The sequence below is a fragment of the Astatotilapia calliptera genome, chromosome 1, assembly GCF_964374335.1.
Source record: "Astatotilapia calliptera chromosome 1, fAstCal68.1, whole genome shotgun sequence".
Lineage (NCBI taxonomy): Eukaryota > Metazoa > Chordata > Actinopteri > Cichliformes > Cichlidae > Astatotilapia > Astatotilapia calliptera.
Window position 1 is genome coordinate 23,712,716 of NC_137422.1, and position 16,471 is coordinate 23,729,186.

Sequence of the window (16,471 nt, forward strand, 5' to 3'; positions counted from 1 at the left end):
AATACTTTCACATTCCTGATGACATGCGAGACTAAAGTTGATTCATTCAACACAGCAGCACGTGTTAATTTTAAAGAAACCTTTATAAAGTTTAAACATTTCTGAACATAAACATTTCGACATTTCAAGACATATACAATTCTTTATATGAAACAGTAAATATCTCTTATTGTGCACACTCAAAGTAATTCAGAAAATAAACACTGTTCTCTTTGCCTGATCTCTCCTGTCGTGGCATTTAAAACCTAAACGTCGCTTGAGGCACTTTCTGAATGACGAGGCTGTTAAAGAAACATGTAAAGCATGACGGACTATATCGCCCCCGTGAGGCGGCTTCTTTTTTTTTTTTTTTGACACAGTCACAGACCGGATGGCTTTCTCAGAGCGGAGCATAGCTTACACACCTAAACTGATCAGCTGAGCTTTGTAATGCAGACATGCTGGCGGTGTGTGTGTATGTATGTGTGTGTGAGGCAGCTACACATGCAGGTTTAAATACAGTTTCGCACTTCTGCTATCCTTCAAGTGTTCATTTCTAATAACAGCTTAGGCGCTGGTACGATTTTGACCTTTAAATTCACTCCGAGTGTGTTTCTAAACATTAACTGTCTCTGAAAGCCTAAAATTCTCACTTTCAGGGTACATTGCTGCTTTGGAAATGACTTCATGTCTTCAGACAAACATCACATGCTCAAGAAGCCCTGTCTCGCAATGAAAGAGCTCTGGGCTGTGCAGAGAGTTAACACTGAACATCAATACCTCGGTAGTTCTTCCATATCCACAAATACTCTCTCTTTTTTCTTTTTTTTTTTCTGAAGTCACTATAATGCATCTTGGTAGCTGATTGTATGCGTCTCTGTAGCTTGAAAAACATCAACTTGAAATTATAAAACCACCTGAAAATGATTAGATCACTTAAAAAAAACAAAAAAGGCCGCTTTTTAAGCTGTTCCTGAAATGTTTTTTTTCACATGACAGGAGCAGTTTATGAAAGTGTAAACTTAAGTGGGGTCCCACTTTAACCCAGAGCACATGATAAAGTCTGCGTTCAAAGTATGATTACTGTCAGAGGACGAAGAGGAGGAAGTGTGTGTGTGTGTGTGTGTGTTTACAGTCACGACTGAGGTATAGAAACCTCGAGGTTTATCATTCCTGGTGAGAACAAGGCGAATATGTGCACAAACTCCACCGTGATTGGGAGGAGCCTGTTTGTCTGAGCAGTAAGTGGAACATCCTCAAGGCCTCCAATCCTGCAGTGTAAGAGGGACACAGATGGCACCAGAGTGGGAGAAATGGTTTAAGTGTGGATCCGTGGTCTCACTCGAAGTCAGGTAGGTCTACCTGGCTGGGACTAGAACAACCCTCTTCCTGATCCTTTCCTGTGAGATTAAAAAGAGGGAAAATTAAACCCCTCACACCTGCAGTTTGAAGAACTACCACCTGTGTTTACTGACTGACTCCTCACCGTCATCCTCGCCTCCCTCGCTGTGCTCCTCTTCCTTACCCTCAGAAATTTCTATATGACCCAAATCCTGCACGTCACCCACGCTCGACTCCTGAAAAATAAAACACAATTCTTCATTGGTAAAGGCAGCACGGTGCAGCACCTTATAGATTCAGTTTACCTACATCAGATGGTGACCATAAAACATGAATGTATATATGCATCATGCATTTAGAATATGCACCGACCCTCTTAGATTATGAACTGTGTGCACTAAAACACGTTAAGGATTGCTACACCCCCTGCACTCTGATACGCTTCTTTCGGCTCCTCTCTTTAGTGGTGTATTCTCCATGGACGCGTCAATATGATCACAAAAAGCAAACATGCAACACCCCATGTGAGATGATAAAATTTATGTCACTCAACTCAGATTCACAAACATAGAAAGTATGATTGAGGCTTTATGCTGAACACACAGTGTGAATAATTATGTCCCAAAATTCTACTCTTACTCTACAAGGTCAAATTCCTTTATTGTCACTGTGCAAACAAAATTGTGCACACTACCTAGAAACAGACTTGGTATGACAGATGACACACACACAGCTCCAGAGTTAAAGTGGGATGGACCACAGCAACTATAAAACACTGCATTTTTATAAGAAAACTGTGCAATAAATAGTAATGCTGCCGTTAACGAGCTACAATCACAGATGTAACGTCTCACATCGCCACACCTAAAACAATCAAAGAGCATTAAAGAACATTATAGTCTGTTTACCTGTGATTCAGAGAAACGATCTTCATCAGAGTTCCTAAATCCTTCTGGAGCTTCCATAAGGATCTCAAGACCATCAGCCTCCTCTTCCTCATCACTGCTGAGTGAGACAAAACAAAATGCTGTGACACTGACATAAATGCACCTGTTCACTGACACAGTATCACGTTCAGCCTGGATCTCTCGATTTAGAGTTACTTCTGTTTCTGAGACAGAACGTCACGGTTACGTTTTACCGTAAAGAAGCTCACATAAATATATGTGTACACACAGACTGTATAAAAAAGATGCACAGGCATTGTGACATCAGCCATTTGGTTTCTTTTTGAAATTCTATTTTGGCCATCACCACCTTGGTGCTTTGAAACTGGACAAACAAGCTAAAAATATGAAATAATCCCAAATTTCAACACCACAAAATGCTGTCAGTTTAATAAATATTCCTCTACAGTAGATTCTCCTAGGAAAACAGTCTGCTTTGATTATGTCAAGCCCAGAGTCCACTTTTGCCCAGGTCTGCAAATATCCACACAAGCAAGAAGAAAACTTGGATTTACTGAGATCAGCAGTTTTAAAGCTCCTCTATATCAGCCTGTCGCAGCAGCTTCACAACCACTAGTAAATCAAAAACAAAAGAAAAGAGGTAGAATAACTGCAGGATATCACAACAGCAGTGTGTAGCTGCTAACAGGTAGAAAGAAGAAGCTGCACAGCTCACTCTTGTAGGGAAATCTGATATCAGTGTGTTTGACACACAGCAGGAATATTTCTAGGATTTTTCTGAGGCTCCTGAGACTCTGAATACGGTTCATTTCTGTTTTGTTTAATGATAGTTTTTACTCTCAAATAGCTTAGTGATGTAATAAAATCTTTAAAAAGAATGGGATCCTCCTCCCAAAGTCCTATTGCCACGGATTGTGAGTGCTGAAAGTTAACAGCAGTTTCTAATTTGATTGTTGTTTGCCATGTTGAGCAGCTCAAAAACTACTGAAGGAAAGGGAGAGCCATATAGATGGGGAGGGGAGAGTTGCCCCTCACCCCCTCTGGTAAGCCACGTCCATCTTTGACATACAGTATGTGTACACGTGTATACATTAGCGGCCACATTAAATTATTACGAGCAACAGAGTCAGAATAAAACTTTCACATTTCTGCCTTTTAGTTCAGAGTCACAGATATCAGGAACTTTAAACATCTACAGTATTGTTAACAAAGCTGTGATATTTCATAACACAGTAAGAAATATAATAAACAGCATTTGCACAGCAGATTATGGCTGGAAATATCCGTCTGCCAAATACCTGGAAACACTGTAGTACTGTACTGAGGAGACCTGACTGTTGATGATTAAACTAGAATTACTGCCACGATGACCTCTGAGGATCAAAATCTAAACATGTTCAAGACAATGGAAGAAATGGAGACACAAGAACGATTCCTGATGTTAATCTTCAAAGATTTTCCCTCTCATTTTGCTTCTTTTTGGGTCTCTCATCTCCGGTTTCATCAGCTCCTAAATGCTCCATGTTTCTCTGAGTTTGGTTAATGATTAGTTTTTAAAGTTGCGTTTATACTTAACTGTAAAGCTCCACACCAGCTCCTACCTGCTGGTGTGGAGCTTTATAGTCTGTTATAAAGAAACCGAGGTTAACAGTTGTGGACACGGTCGACAAACATTTCTGTCCCCACACTGACTGACCTTCCTCCACAGTACAGGTTCTCTGCATTCTTTTCTTCCTCCTTTATTTCCTCCTCTTCCTTTTTGTTTTGGTCCTCTTTACATTTATTATCCTGCTCTTCCTTTTCTCCTCTCTCCTCTTCTTTCTCTCCTCTGTCTTCTTGTTCTTCTTCCTCTTCTTCATCAAGATCGGAGCAGTTGAGAAAGTCGAAGCTTTCAAGGGCAGTTTCGACTTCCTGGTTAAAACTCGCAGATGTGGGGAAAGGAGGCTGAGGAGAAACACACGGAGGAGTTAAATACGTCACTGTTTATAGACGAATGTGTTAAATTTATTCCTGAACTCACCGCTGGAGCGTCCTCGCCATGTTTCATCTCCTGGACGGACTGGTGTGGTTGACTTTGGTCTACCTTGTGTTCCTCTGCTGCTGCTTCAGTGTCTGTCTGTGCTTCAGTCTGTTCAGCCTGGGCTAACGAGTCCACGGACGCGTCATCGTTCACCTCCGCAGGCACAAACGCCGCAGGAGGCAGAGAGATGTCGGGGCAGGAGCAGCTCAGGTCTGCCGAGGTTTCAGAGAGCTCCTCTGATTGGACAGACACTCTGTCAGTTGCGGTACAATCCGGGCTGCTCTCACTGGCGAGGCCGTGGGAGAAGGAAGCCTGGAGATGGCCATTCGTCTGAGGAAAAACCTCCCCGGTTTCGGTCTCATCCTCCTCTTGGTTGGATGAGAGCGAGGGCGTTGATGCACTGGACTTGTGTGGCGTGAATGACAGCTGAGTGGTGAGAGTGGTTTGCAGCAAGTTGGACGCCGTCAGTCTCTGAGCGTGATGAGCCAGTGCTGGACTGGATGAGTCATCGGAGGATTCAGAGGAGTTGGACCAGACCGTCCCATTCTCCATTTCCCCCTGACGCTTCAGCAGAGACTAGAGATGAAAGGAAACGAGATCAGAACAAGAAACTAAATCACCTGTACTGTGATACGCAGCACAATGCTAACTGAACACCTATCATTAAATTATATCCTTAAAGCTTTAAATGGGGGAAGATTAAAGATAAAAGCATTCAACTAAAGTAATCTGACTGTTTCCAGGGTTTTCACAAAAACAAAGCCACAGTTTCTCAAGTTGGACATGATCCCCTGAAAAGTTCAGTTTTATCTGGATAGGGCCAAACCACAACAACAGTGCTTTAGACTGGAAGAGAAAGACTTTACGATAATATAGAGAAAATACCAACAATCGGACAGTGAGCAAGCACTTGGCAACAGTGGGAAGGAAAAACTTCCTTTTAACAGGAAGAAACTTCAGACAGAACCGGGCTCAGGGAGGGCCGGCCACGTAACATGAATGTTGGGTCTGAGGGGAGAAAGACAGGACAAAAGTAAAGCTGATGTCACAGTGATCTATGAAAAAAAGCTCCACTGATGAGTTTGTCATATGAACTCACTTGTTTCTGGTCCTATTAGACGTAATATTTTTATTTTGTAAATGTAGTTCTATTTAGAGTAAAACAGGTGATAAAGCAGAGATGCTTCTGTACGAGCATGCAGTGTCCTAGGTTTCTCACTCAGTTTTTTTGCTAATATTCTCACCAGTGTAACATGTACTCATCAGCCCCTTCATTAGTTACACCTGTTCAACTTTGCGTTAATGCAAATCTCTAATCATCCAATCACATGTTCAAACTGAGCATCAGAATGGGGAAGAGCTCGGATTTAAATGATTTCAAATATGGTGTGGTTTTGGTGCCAGATGGGCTTGGCACCAATTTTCCCCACATAAGCATCTCTGGGATTTACAAAGAACCGTCTGAAAACGAGAAACTATCCAGTGAGCAGCAGCTCTCTGGCTGAAAATGCTTTGTTGATGCCAGACATCAGAGAAGAATGGCAGCACATCAAACCTTGGAGCAGATGGGCTACAGCAGAAGACCACACTTGGTGCTGCTCCTCTTAGCTATCAAAAGGAAACTGAGGAAACCCCAACATCGGACAACAGAAGACTGGAATAATGTTTCCTGGCCTGATCAGTCTCAATTCCTGCTGCCACATTCAGATGGCAGGGTCAGAATTTGAAGGAAGCATGAAAGCATGGACCCATCCTGTGTGTCGACGCTTCAGAGTGCTTCTGGCGGTGGAGGCTATGTTTTTTTCCACACACTTTGAGCCCCTTCACAACAACCAACCATACTTAAACACCACAGACTACCTCAGTATTGTTGCTGATCATGTCCATCCCTTCATGACCACCATCCTGTCTCTGCTGAAAGCTTTGATGTTATAAAAACAACTGCTTGTGTGTCACGAAACTTAAATTATCTCAAACTGGAACTTTTAAATATGACAATAACTTCACTGTACTCCAACGGCCTCCACAATCAGATCTCAATCCAAGAGAGCACCTTTGGGATGCCATCATGTTATTATGAACCAAACCTCTGAGGAACATTTCCAGCACCTTGTTGAATCTCTGCCATGAAGAATTAAGGAGGTAACGAAGGTAAAAGAGGGTCCAACCCAGCAATAGCAAGATTGTGTGTAGGCGATGTTGATGGACAATTTTGGGACCTTGGTAACTTGTGAAATGTCATTACTTTAAACACTGAACTTTCTTGATTAAATAAGAAAAACTCAAATCTCCGCAACAAAACTTGGATCAGTTGGAATTAAAAATTAAACACAATCAGTTTTTGGGTTTTTTTGAGGGGGGGGGGGGTTAGGATCTGATTGGATATTAACAAACTAGTTAATAATTGTTCCGTCACTATAAACTATATTAAAGCTACGACTACATCCCAACACACCGACTCTGCTGTGGTGAACTGAGGCGCTGCATGGCTGAGTTCACAACGGAAGGTCGCCGCCCTGTCCGCCGCCACCCCGTGGAAGGCCTTGACCAGCAAGCGGCTCTGCCAGTGCCTACACCGAGCCATGCTCTTCATCGAGGCGAGGAAGAGGAGGAACATATTGGAATTCTACTCAACCACTACTAAACAGCTACAAGGACCACAGCTCCGCTCCAACATACTGCTGCTGTCACACAATTCGCTACGGCTATCGTTCACTCTGCTCGCCTCAGGCACATCACGACCACACCCACACAACCCTCTGCGAACATCCTCACACACATCAGCGCTACCGCTACAGAGGAAGCAGTCGGGGAGCAGCTGAAACAGAACAGGCCAGTGAAACCACAGTAATGACACCCATCAGTTTAGCATAAATGCAAGAAGCTGATTTATAGAAATTGGGACCGAGCGATGTTAGGAGAACAGGTGTGAAGGAGAAGTTGTTAGTGGAAAAAGCTGTTGGTGAATGTTTCTCATGTTGTCACTCACATAAAACACCTGCTCTCGCATAGAAGGTGTGTCTGGAGGGCTCTGATTGGACAGCAGGCGTTTAGAAACTGTGCTGGAGGAAGATGTCTGGTCATCCTTATCAAACGGACTGAAGAAAGAAGAAACGAGACAAAAGACGTGTGAATAAAAAAAAAGCTGCACATGTAAACTGAGGTGTGTGTGTGTGTGTGTGTGTGTGTGTGCGTGTGTGTGTGTGTGTGTAGCAGGTCTGAATACCTCCAGGTGACCTCCAGGTTCAGTTTTACTGTCCCGAGGTCATTGATATCCACGGCGAGTGTTTGAGGCAGCGGGCAGAACAGATCGAGCATTTCGCAGGACACGCTGCCCACCACCACGTGATTGGCCAGGCTCTTCAGCTCCGTCACCTTAGAAACAGAAGAATACAAACCCCATCGTGAGAGCAGAGACCATGTGGTCATCTAAAGCTTTCAGAGGTGGATACAAACACACATATATGAACGTGTGTAAGAGCAAGGGTAAAGGTTATTATTACTTTTATTATGACTACAGAATTATCTGTCTGGAAGTTGTTAATCTGTACATGGAAAAAACAAACAACAGAAGAAAACAAAGACAAAGTCTAAAAAAATGAATGAATCACGTCTCTAACAGCAGGGAATATATTAGCGAGTTATTCTGGGCGTATGTGACAAACCAAACTGACCACCAACAAGTATTTTTTTCTAGTGTAGTCAAAACATGATAAAGATCACGGTTCAGCTCCACTGCTACAGGAAGCATCTAACTACCTCATGAAATAACCCAGCACATCCGTCCTTATCCTCATCTTTATTTCAAACACTGTCTGCTACACGTTACACTCTCTGCTTACTGAGCTGCTTTTTCTGCCATTGTTTGTCCGATATATCCACCATCCCTCCTCTGCACGTCTGAAACGTCTCAGCCTCGCCCCTCTAACTTTTGTCTCTAAGCTCTCTCTGATGTACTGATGTCCAATCCTGTACCTCCCGCTGCCGCCTGAACTCTCTTCTTCACCTCTCTTGTACACTTCCTGTTGTTTGGATGGGTGACTCCAGCTATTTACACCACTACATTCAGATACATATGTATTTTATTTTATTTTTTGCTTCTACTGACTTTTATTCCTCTTCATCTCCTTTACTTTTATACCTCCACCTTTCCAGACGCTCTTCCTGCTCCTTACTCTCACTACTAATCCCATTGTTGTCTGCAAACATGTGTGACCTCACCTGTCAACCTGTCCACCACCACTGCAAACAAGGAGGTGCTCAAAGCTGATCTCTCATGTAATCCTACCTCCACCTTATACCCATCTGTCCCTCCTACCAAACACCTCACCACTGTGTCTCTGTCCTCATACGTGACCTTAACCACCCTCACATCCTTCTCATGTGGTACCACAGTTCCTCTCCCATGCCTTCTCTAGACATGTCTCCATCAATCACATCTGTATAAGGCCATACTGCTACTCACTGATCATCGCCTATTTTTTTAACAGCTTCAACAATCTCTCATGTCTCACTGGCACAGCCTGCTGTTTAAAGTCATTAAAGATGGTACAAAATTGTATTTTAAGACATACATGTTTTACATGTTTGCTCTACATGTTTTTCCTTGTGGTCCTTCTGTCTCACCATATTGTAATCTATGTACCTGTCTGACCCAAAAATGGGTTTATTTTCTTGCTTCGATTGACTTTCATGAATATTACTGAGTTATTTTACTTATTTATGACTTTACTTTATTATTTCGCCTTTCTACTTGTTGAGCTGCTTTTTTTTTGATTTGCTGATCTGTTTTTTTGAGGCAGCTGGATGTAATAAACGTGGGGAGAGAATGGAGTGGAGTAAATTGTCAGGGCTGGAAACAAACTCAGGTGGGAGGATACACCCTCTGTACACAGAGCATGTGATCAGTCGCTGTTATTGGAACTTTCTGACCTTTGGGGACCAATAACATCCGTCATTTGCTTAAAAACAAAAAATTATAACACTTCCTACTAGCAAACTGTTTGTAGTGTTTTGCATATTAAAATGGCTGTAGGAGTTAGTAAAAGATGAACTATCACACTGCAGGTTTTCCATAAGATTTACATAAATGTGGTATCATTACCTTGATTGACAGCAGTTCTGTGATGAGAGGCAGGAAAATATACTCTTCGCTATCCCACATCTGCTTGTTGCTGACTTCTACGCGGCCTCGTAGTCTCCAGCGCTGGCGACCGTAACGCATCAGAACCTGCCGGGGCCAAAAGTAGTGGATGTGATAATGGTGACGCAGATACGCAAATAAAAATGTGCGCCTGTGTGTTTGTGCTACCTCATACTGGTCACCAGCGCACAGACGTGCAAATCCAGCCAATCCTGAAACATCAGAAACTGAGAAGTGAGAATTGAGCTCATTTACAGTGCAGCAAATGGGAAGTCACATGGGCTAAGAAAGCGACTCACCCTTCATCTTCACATGAAATTCTCCCATATGACTTTCTAATTCGCTCTCAAGTGAGCACATGTGCTACAGAGAAAAAAAGCAGACACAGCTTTGAATATTGTACAGCTTCCTATTAAATTAAGAGCCGAAAAAATTAGCGACTTATTAGTCAATTTGGCAGATATTTCATGTTTTCTGCTTCTTAGATGTGTTTTTTCTTTGGTTTTGGATTAATCGGTAATTCACTAGTCATTCACTTCAGCCCAAAGCACACAAACAATCATGTTATGATAGAAACATCTAACAGAACCACACCCATTACTTGCCTCTGTACATTCCCTGTAGCCCTTGTTGGCTTCACTCAGACTCTCTCGGGCCTCCTTGCTGCCACTGGCAGAGTTAAAGGCTGCCACCATCTTGCTAGCTCCATCACGCAGTCGCCGCTGTATACAATAAGCATCGTACAGTTCTTCAACCTGGAAATGCAAACATTACAAAAGTTTAGTGCCTTTGCGGTTTAATCAAACAAAATAGCATTAATTTATATTTCATAAATGTTGCAGGTTATATAATGAGTGACAAAGCAACATTAGCGTCCTTTGGGAGTTGTCTGCTGAATTTAAATCCGATATTCAGCATCCCCTTTGCTCTGTTTTGGTCTCCACCACCTCCTGAGAAAATAGCTTCCTCTTTAACTTCTACATGTTCCACCAGCAAATCTTAATCTCTGCTTTTTCGTGTGGCCATCAGGCAGTGCAAACCAGGGATGTCAAAAGATCCAAAACACCTCTCACTACCAAAACTCTGAAAATGTGATGGTACTTTTTCTTTTTTAGTACAGAGTGTTGCAAGGCGGCCATTGTTGGAGAACTAATGGAGGCAAACTAGGTCTACAAGTTTTCTAGTCTATCTTCAGGGTCGATATTTTCGACTAATATTAGCCATCTACCAATCTGTCAGTAGCAGCACTGATAACGTCCGATAAATGAAAATTAAAAAATACTGGTGGTGACTAATGCAACCACTCAGCATCCTATTAGATGCTCCTATGGCATAAATTTGAAAATCCTAGGTGATTTTCAGAAAAGTTGAGGTTGGAGTCACTAGAATTCACAAGTATTCAAACTTGCCCAACAGTTTTTGTAGATGCACCTGTGGCGTGAATTTCAAAATCCTACGTCGCTTCATTCTTAAGTTATTACATTCACAAACTTTAGTGTCCATGCTGCAATGCAGCTCGCACAGCAGGCTGACATCAATACCACATCAGCCTGCAGCTTCTCTGTCAGCACCACATTTGGAACGCCACAAACACAACAGTCAGCTGATCCAATAAATGAACAAATAAATGGCAAATTCTAGGGGAAAAGTTTTATGTTTCATGTGCAAGAAACACACATGACACATATCGGTATCCGTCTTTGTGTTAAAACTCTTGTGTTGGTTAGGCTCAAACAGACTTGTTGATAAAAAAAAAGCATTATGAGTCAGATAAGGAAGTACTTTATGATGTTATTCTGGCATATTTAGCATTTTGTTTGGTAAAGTGTGCACTGCTATATTAGTTAAGCATGTATTTTATACTTTGACCTAAAGTTACCAGGGAAAACCCTACCCAGGCCATTTCTGTGCTAACATTTGACTTGTGCTGTGTCATCACTATTACACTATAATGCTGCAGCTTGTTTTAGTAGAGTTGTACTTTAAGTTAGGAAGTGCATCATCAATGACAGAACCTTACTGGAAATGTGGGAACTCATTTACTAACACTTATAAATGCTGCTGCCTGTACCAGGCATTGATAAAACATTATTCAGTAATGTTTTCTTCTGTATCAGAAATATCACAGATTTTCTTGAAATGTATAATATTTCTTTAAATGTTATTTTTGTTATTAATGTGTTTTATGTTTTAGGCCCTAAACAGTGGAATGAGCAGGTCATGCTAGGCTGTACCCACCTTGCACATTTTTAAAGTAAAGCTTAAAACTCATTTTTATTCTGTGGCGTTCAACGAGGGGTGGGAGCTTAAGTATTTAGGCTGTTGTATTGTTTCTTGTATTTTTGTGAGTTTTTTGGATATAAAGGGTGTATCAAAAGCAATCATCCTATTTCAAAAGGCTTAAATAAAACCTGCAGTAAAATTTAGAATACACGGATGAATGCAACGTTTTAGATACAAAACTCAAAGTTTGGATTTTAGGCTTTATAACCCATCCCTAGCGAACATTATACAAATGCTTAAGCTAATGTAACAAACTTTATACCTCAAGGTAATGTTAGCAGGTTACTGAGCAACCAACCTAACATTTCAGCCTGTGTCGTGTCTCCAAAATATAATGTTAACAATTCAAATAAACAGAGTGCCGTCACCATGTCAGAGATTTAAAAATGATTTTTTAATAAAGGAGTAATCATTTGGTTTTTGTTTCTGGAATCATGTAATTCTACTGGTACTGGGTATCTGGTATCCTGGCATCTCTACAAACTGGCTTTATCAGGGACTTGCTGCTATAAATAGCTGCCTCCCAAGCAGTGAGTGAACAAAGACACTGGTCCACAGCAGCCATTAAAAATAATGTATTGTTTTGATGTGATGTGCTGAAAGATGCTAAAATGCCCTACTGAATTATACAGAGCAGCACCTTTTCAATGGCCTGTTGTCCTTTCCCTCACTGCCATTCATTACGGGTTGAATGTGTAAATACACACCTTGCTGAGGTGGAACTCCAAGCGACGCATGAACCTCTCAATGGCTTTCACGTGCTGCAGAGGAGAATATGATTATTACACTTGCCAAACTAGTAAAGAAAATTATTTATTTCAGTTTCGTTGCCTGAATCTCACCTTATCCAACTCATACAAAGACCCCTGCAGAGAAAAAAAACACACCGATCAAAAACACAAATCAAAGCAGCGGATGATGATACTGATCACACCCAGTACTGGTCCGACTGGTTTGACTCACCAAGCGACCATTCCTCTTGTTTTCTCTGATCTGCTGACCCAGGCTGTCCAGCTCCAGCTGGTGGACCTGCAGGTACGACCTGATGGCGAAAAAGAAATCATCTTTGCTTTCGTTATGCTAAAGAAAGAGGCCCAGCTGTTTCCTGCGTGTTCAGAGATATTCCACCTGGCAGCCATCCCTAAACTGAGCCTGAAATGTGTTTACTCACTGTAGGCCTCGGCGTAAGGCAGCGTACACTTCATCCAGCCGCTCGGGCTGGGGGCTTTTAGTGGGTGGCAGTTTGGTGGAGCCTGTGAACATCCTGCTTCCTTACAAGGCACGCTTCTCTTGGATCAAACGGTGCTGAAGGAGGGGGAGGAAGAAAGAGAGCGATAGATGGGATGATTTCTGATGAGGCCACCAGGATCATTCAGTTTAAGCACATTCAAAACAGGCAAGTAGGGCAGAAAGGGTGCTGCCCACCTGCTGATTAAAGAGATATCAATAGTGCTGAAACATGCTTGGAGAGTTGTGTGCAGCACTGTGGCTTTAACAGACTGAAGAACATGTCCTGCAGTTACACAAAAAGCAGATATTAGAAACAAAATGTCCCTCTTAGCTTCGCTCCTCACTGTATCTGACTGCAGCTCCTTTAAGACGATCAGTGATTCAGCTAAGAGCACAGAGAAAACAGAAAGGAGAAAAAAAAAGAGGATGCAATCCCCTCTTTCACTTCCTCAGTGTGTCCATACTGCTTTGTCTGCAAGACGGCGAGCTTCGCGTTAGCAACAACCACAGTGGCCATGGCTGACAACAGCAGCGAGTGCAGTCTGCCTGTGCTTCTCTTCCCCTTCCTTCCCTGCCACTCCACCCACCCTCCACTCCACATCCAACACCACAGTACATACAGGAAGTCTCACGGCTGACTCTACACAGGAAATTCTACACAGACGTTTGGCCCGAGAATCGAAAACCATCTCTTTTCACCCCTTCACCGCGCCGAGCTAAGTTAGTAAAGGTGCAGATTAGAGCGACGCTGCTGCCGTCAGGGAAAACTTTAGGAAGAGAGGGTCGTGCCCGAGCTAAACTAGTCACAAAAGAGATTGTAGACTTAAAACCAAAGTAAATCCGCCAAGCAGGGGCCAAACCCATATTAACACATGGGGTCTGTGAATGAGTCAGCACAGGACACAGTGAATTGTGGCACCAGTTTCTCACAGATTACACAATCAAAACCTAATCACAATCAATACCAGTGATATGATATGAGCGTATACACCCTGAATTTATTCCTCCTCTCACACAGGGACTAGGGGGGGTCCACTTAAACCCACTAATCTTAGTTGCTGCACACGAGGGGGGATTAGCTGGAGCTGATCGTGCTTAGAACATGGCAAAGAAAAGGTGTAACGCCCTATAAGAGTTTTTCACGGATAAAACATCCCCACCACCAATCACCTTTAGCCAAACATGTGCAGGACTTGGCTATGAAAGTGCAAAGTCATCATGGTAACACACACACAGAGGAGACAGAGGGAAACCCACATCTTGCACGCTCACATAAATATGTCATACACCAGCGGGCTTTGGTTATATTGATAATAACGAGACCCAGTCGCTCAGATGTGATTTTATCCCTTCCCCTACATACATTAGAGATGATTAGCTGGATTAATCCTCTCCACGCAGCAGGGGGGGAACAAAGAGGATACTGTTCCCAAACACCTCACAAGACCAGGGCTTTGTTTAAAAAAAAACAACCAAAAAATAAAATAAAATAAATAACTTTAATGCACTGAATGCTCAAACACATATAGCTAGCTTAATACGGCAAATAAAAATCTGCATTTTTATCTTCACTACAAGCTTTTTATATGGTCAGAATATGTCACATTTCTTAATAACAATAATGATAATAACTTAAATAAATAGAAAAAGTATATAAATAAAGAACAAGAATGGGGGTTGAAGGCTTCTTGGTAGTCAGGGAGATAAGATAGCTAGTTAGATAATTTAATGAGGAAACGGAACTGTTGTGTTACAGCAACATGATAAACATGACAAATAAACAACAAAGTTAAAGTGCTACAGGTGCCTAATTTGGGCCTTATACTAAGAAATTTAATACACAACAGACAAAACAAAAGTCAAAATAAGTTAGTTAGTTAACTAACACTAAAAATAAAGCTGACATTGTGTAAGAGGTAGTGCAAATTGCCTTAATAAATAATAACATGTACCCTATAGATCTAAGTAAAACAACTGCATGAGGTATATTATAATGGAAGCTCATCAAAAGTCCTTTAGCTCTTCTCCAAAACACAGGGTTGAGGTTGGAGCTGTCACATATGGCGATTCGATCATAACTAAACTAAACATAACGATAGTATTTTGATTAATGTCTTTATTACTAAAGCTATAATGCTCCATAATTGAAAATAAAGCGGGTTATGGAGAGGTACCGGGTAAAGGTAAAGGTGGTATCTTAACTGGTTTAAACTGAACAAAACTGCTCCGAAGTGTGTATTTTACCACAAAACTGCACATAAGGAGGAAAGCACCGACTGATTAATTATAACGGCTTCAATTAAACGACCAATTATGGGGCATTTAAGAAGCAGACGAGCAAAAACAGCCATGTCGCTCCCACTGTGCAGACAGAGCGCTCATCCGTAGTTTCTGTGGTTTCTGAGGAGGAGGAAGAGGAGGAGGAGGATGGTGCTACAATGAAACGCCACCACCTCTATTACAGATTACTGGATTAGCCTCACCCGGCAGAAAGCAGGCCACTGAGTCGGATAACACGCCTCGGCCAGCCCTGCTCTTTACTTCCACCATCAGCCCGGGGATGGAGTCCCACCCGCAAAACTTGTAAGCCGCCCGTCGTGCCACATTTCGTATTCCGCACACACACATATCCCACCGGGGCCCCCACGGAGCTCATCACAGGCCACAAAAACTCCACCAGGACGCCTTCTTCTCTCTCCCTCTAACCCCCTCTATTCCTTAAAGTATCATCCCGCTAAACCACAACACCGAAAGCGGCTGGGGGAAAAACAGGGACAAAGTGGAGCCTGCTAGCGGATTTCATTTCGACAACATCACTGCAAGGCAACTTCACGGCGGACGGACTCATGTCCATGTAGAGAAAATGACCAGGCTTCTGCTTGTGACCTTGGGGATAAAAACAGAAGCCCCCCTACCTCTCTTTTAAAGTCCGACCACCCGGAGGACACGACCCCGGTCCCATTTCCAGCACAGTGCCGCTCGCAGTTTGCAGAGGTTTACAGTTATTCGGGGCGCTGTCCTTCTCCTTGATTTCGCAGTTTTTTGTGTTCACAGTAAAATCAACGGCAATCACCGCATACCACTTCCGGCTCGCATTTTTCAGAGTTAAAGCTTGCTTTGGTCCAGGAGACAGACTGGCAATGCCAAACAATTGCTTGTTACCCAAGTCAAATAAAGCCAGTTTTATTCAGTTTTATATTTTTGGCGGGAGGAAACCTCTAATTAACCTAAAACAACACGACAATTACGTATTTTATTTTATTTATTTTGCAGTAACTGCATTGAAGCAAATAGCAGAGGGGTGGAAAATACTAAGAACGATAGAGCTTTACAAATTTATTTATTTGTAAATAATTTATTTATTACTTTATTATGAAAATTGAATATCATACTGTCTTTAAAGAATTTAAACATTGTACTGAGCCGGGGGGGTCAGTGAGGAGCAGTGTGGCTTCATGTTTAGAAAGAGCACTACAGAGGTTATGCTTGCTTTAAGAGTGTTGATGACTTTAAATATCTGGGATCAGCCATCGAAAAGAACGGACAGTGCACAAGAGAGGAAATGAA

The 16,471-nt window shown here is 42.3% G+C and overlaps 1 protein-coding gene across 3 annotated transcripts; it reads right to left on the reverse strand.

The window, feature by feature from the left end:
- Nucleotides 1-64: 64 nt before the first annotated feature.
- LOC113023155 (rho family-interacting cell polarization regulator 1-like) lies at nucleotides 65-15,985 on the reverse strand. 3 transcript variants are annotated; one of them, XM_026169212.2, is made up of 16 exons: nucleotides 15,820-15,985; nucleotides 12,846-12,979; nucleotides 12,638-12,716; nucleotides 12,517-12,540; nucleotides 12,382-12,435; nucleotides 9,997-10,146; nucleotides 9,691-9,754; nucleotides 9,560-9,603; nucleotides 9,353-9,478; nucleotides 7,475-7,623; nucleotides 7,238-7,346; nucleotides 4,249-4,824; nucleotides 3,925-4,172; nucleotides 2,229-2,322; nucleotides 1,466-1,556; nucleotides 65-1,379 (listed from the first exon to the last, which is right to left on the reverse strand). In XM_026169212.2, exons 2-16 carry the CDS (start codon nucleotides 12,935-12,937, stop codon nucleotides 1,318-1,320), a joined length of 1,962 nt encoding a protein of 653 aa, XP_026024997.2. In that variant the 5' UTR covers nucleotides 12,938-12,979; nucleotides 15,820-15,985; the 3' UTR covers nucleotides 65-1,317. The 3 variants fall into 3 exon arrangements, with proteins under 3 accessions (XP_026024997.2, XP_026024995.2, XP_026024996.2); XM_026169210.2 differs by having other exon boundaries at nucleotides 2,229-2,325; XM_026169211.2 differs by lacking the exon at nucleotides 15,820-15,985 and adding an exon at nucleotides 13,100-13,124 and having other exon boundaries at nucleotides 2,229-2,325.
- Between the last annotated feature and the right edge of the window lie 486 nt (nucleotides 15,986-16,471).

Bases quoted from the DNA above. Each gene is read 5' to 3' on its own strand.
- LOC113023155 (XM_026169210.2), bottom strand. From the start codon at position 12,937: ATGTTCACAGGCTCCACCAAACTGCCACCCACTAAAAGCCCCCAGCCC. The intron at 9,755-9,996 runs GCAAGTAATGGG...TTTTCTCTGTAG, and splicing joins GCTACAGGGAATGTACAGAG to CACATGTGCTCACTTGAGAG. The intron at 4,173-4,248 runs GTGAGTTCAGGA...GTTTCTCCTCAG, and splicing joins ATGGCGAGGACGCTCCAGCG to CCTCCTTTCCCCACATCTGC.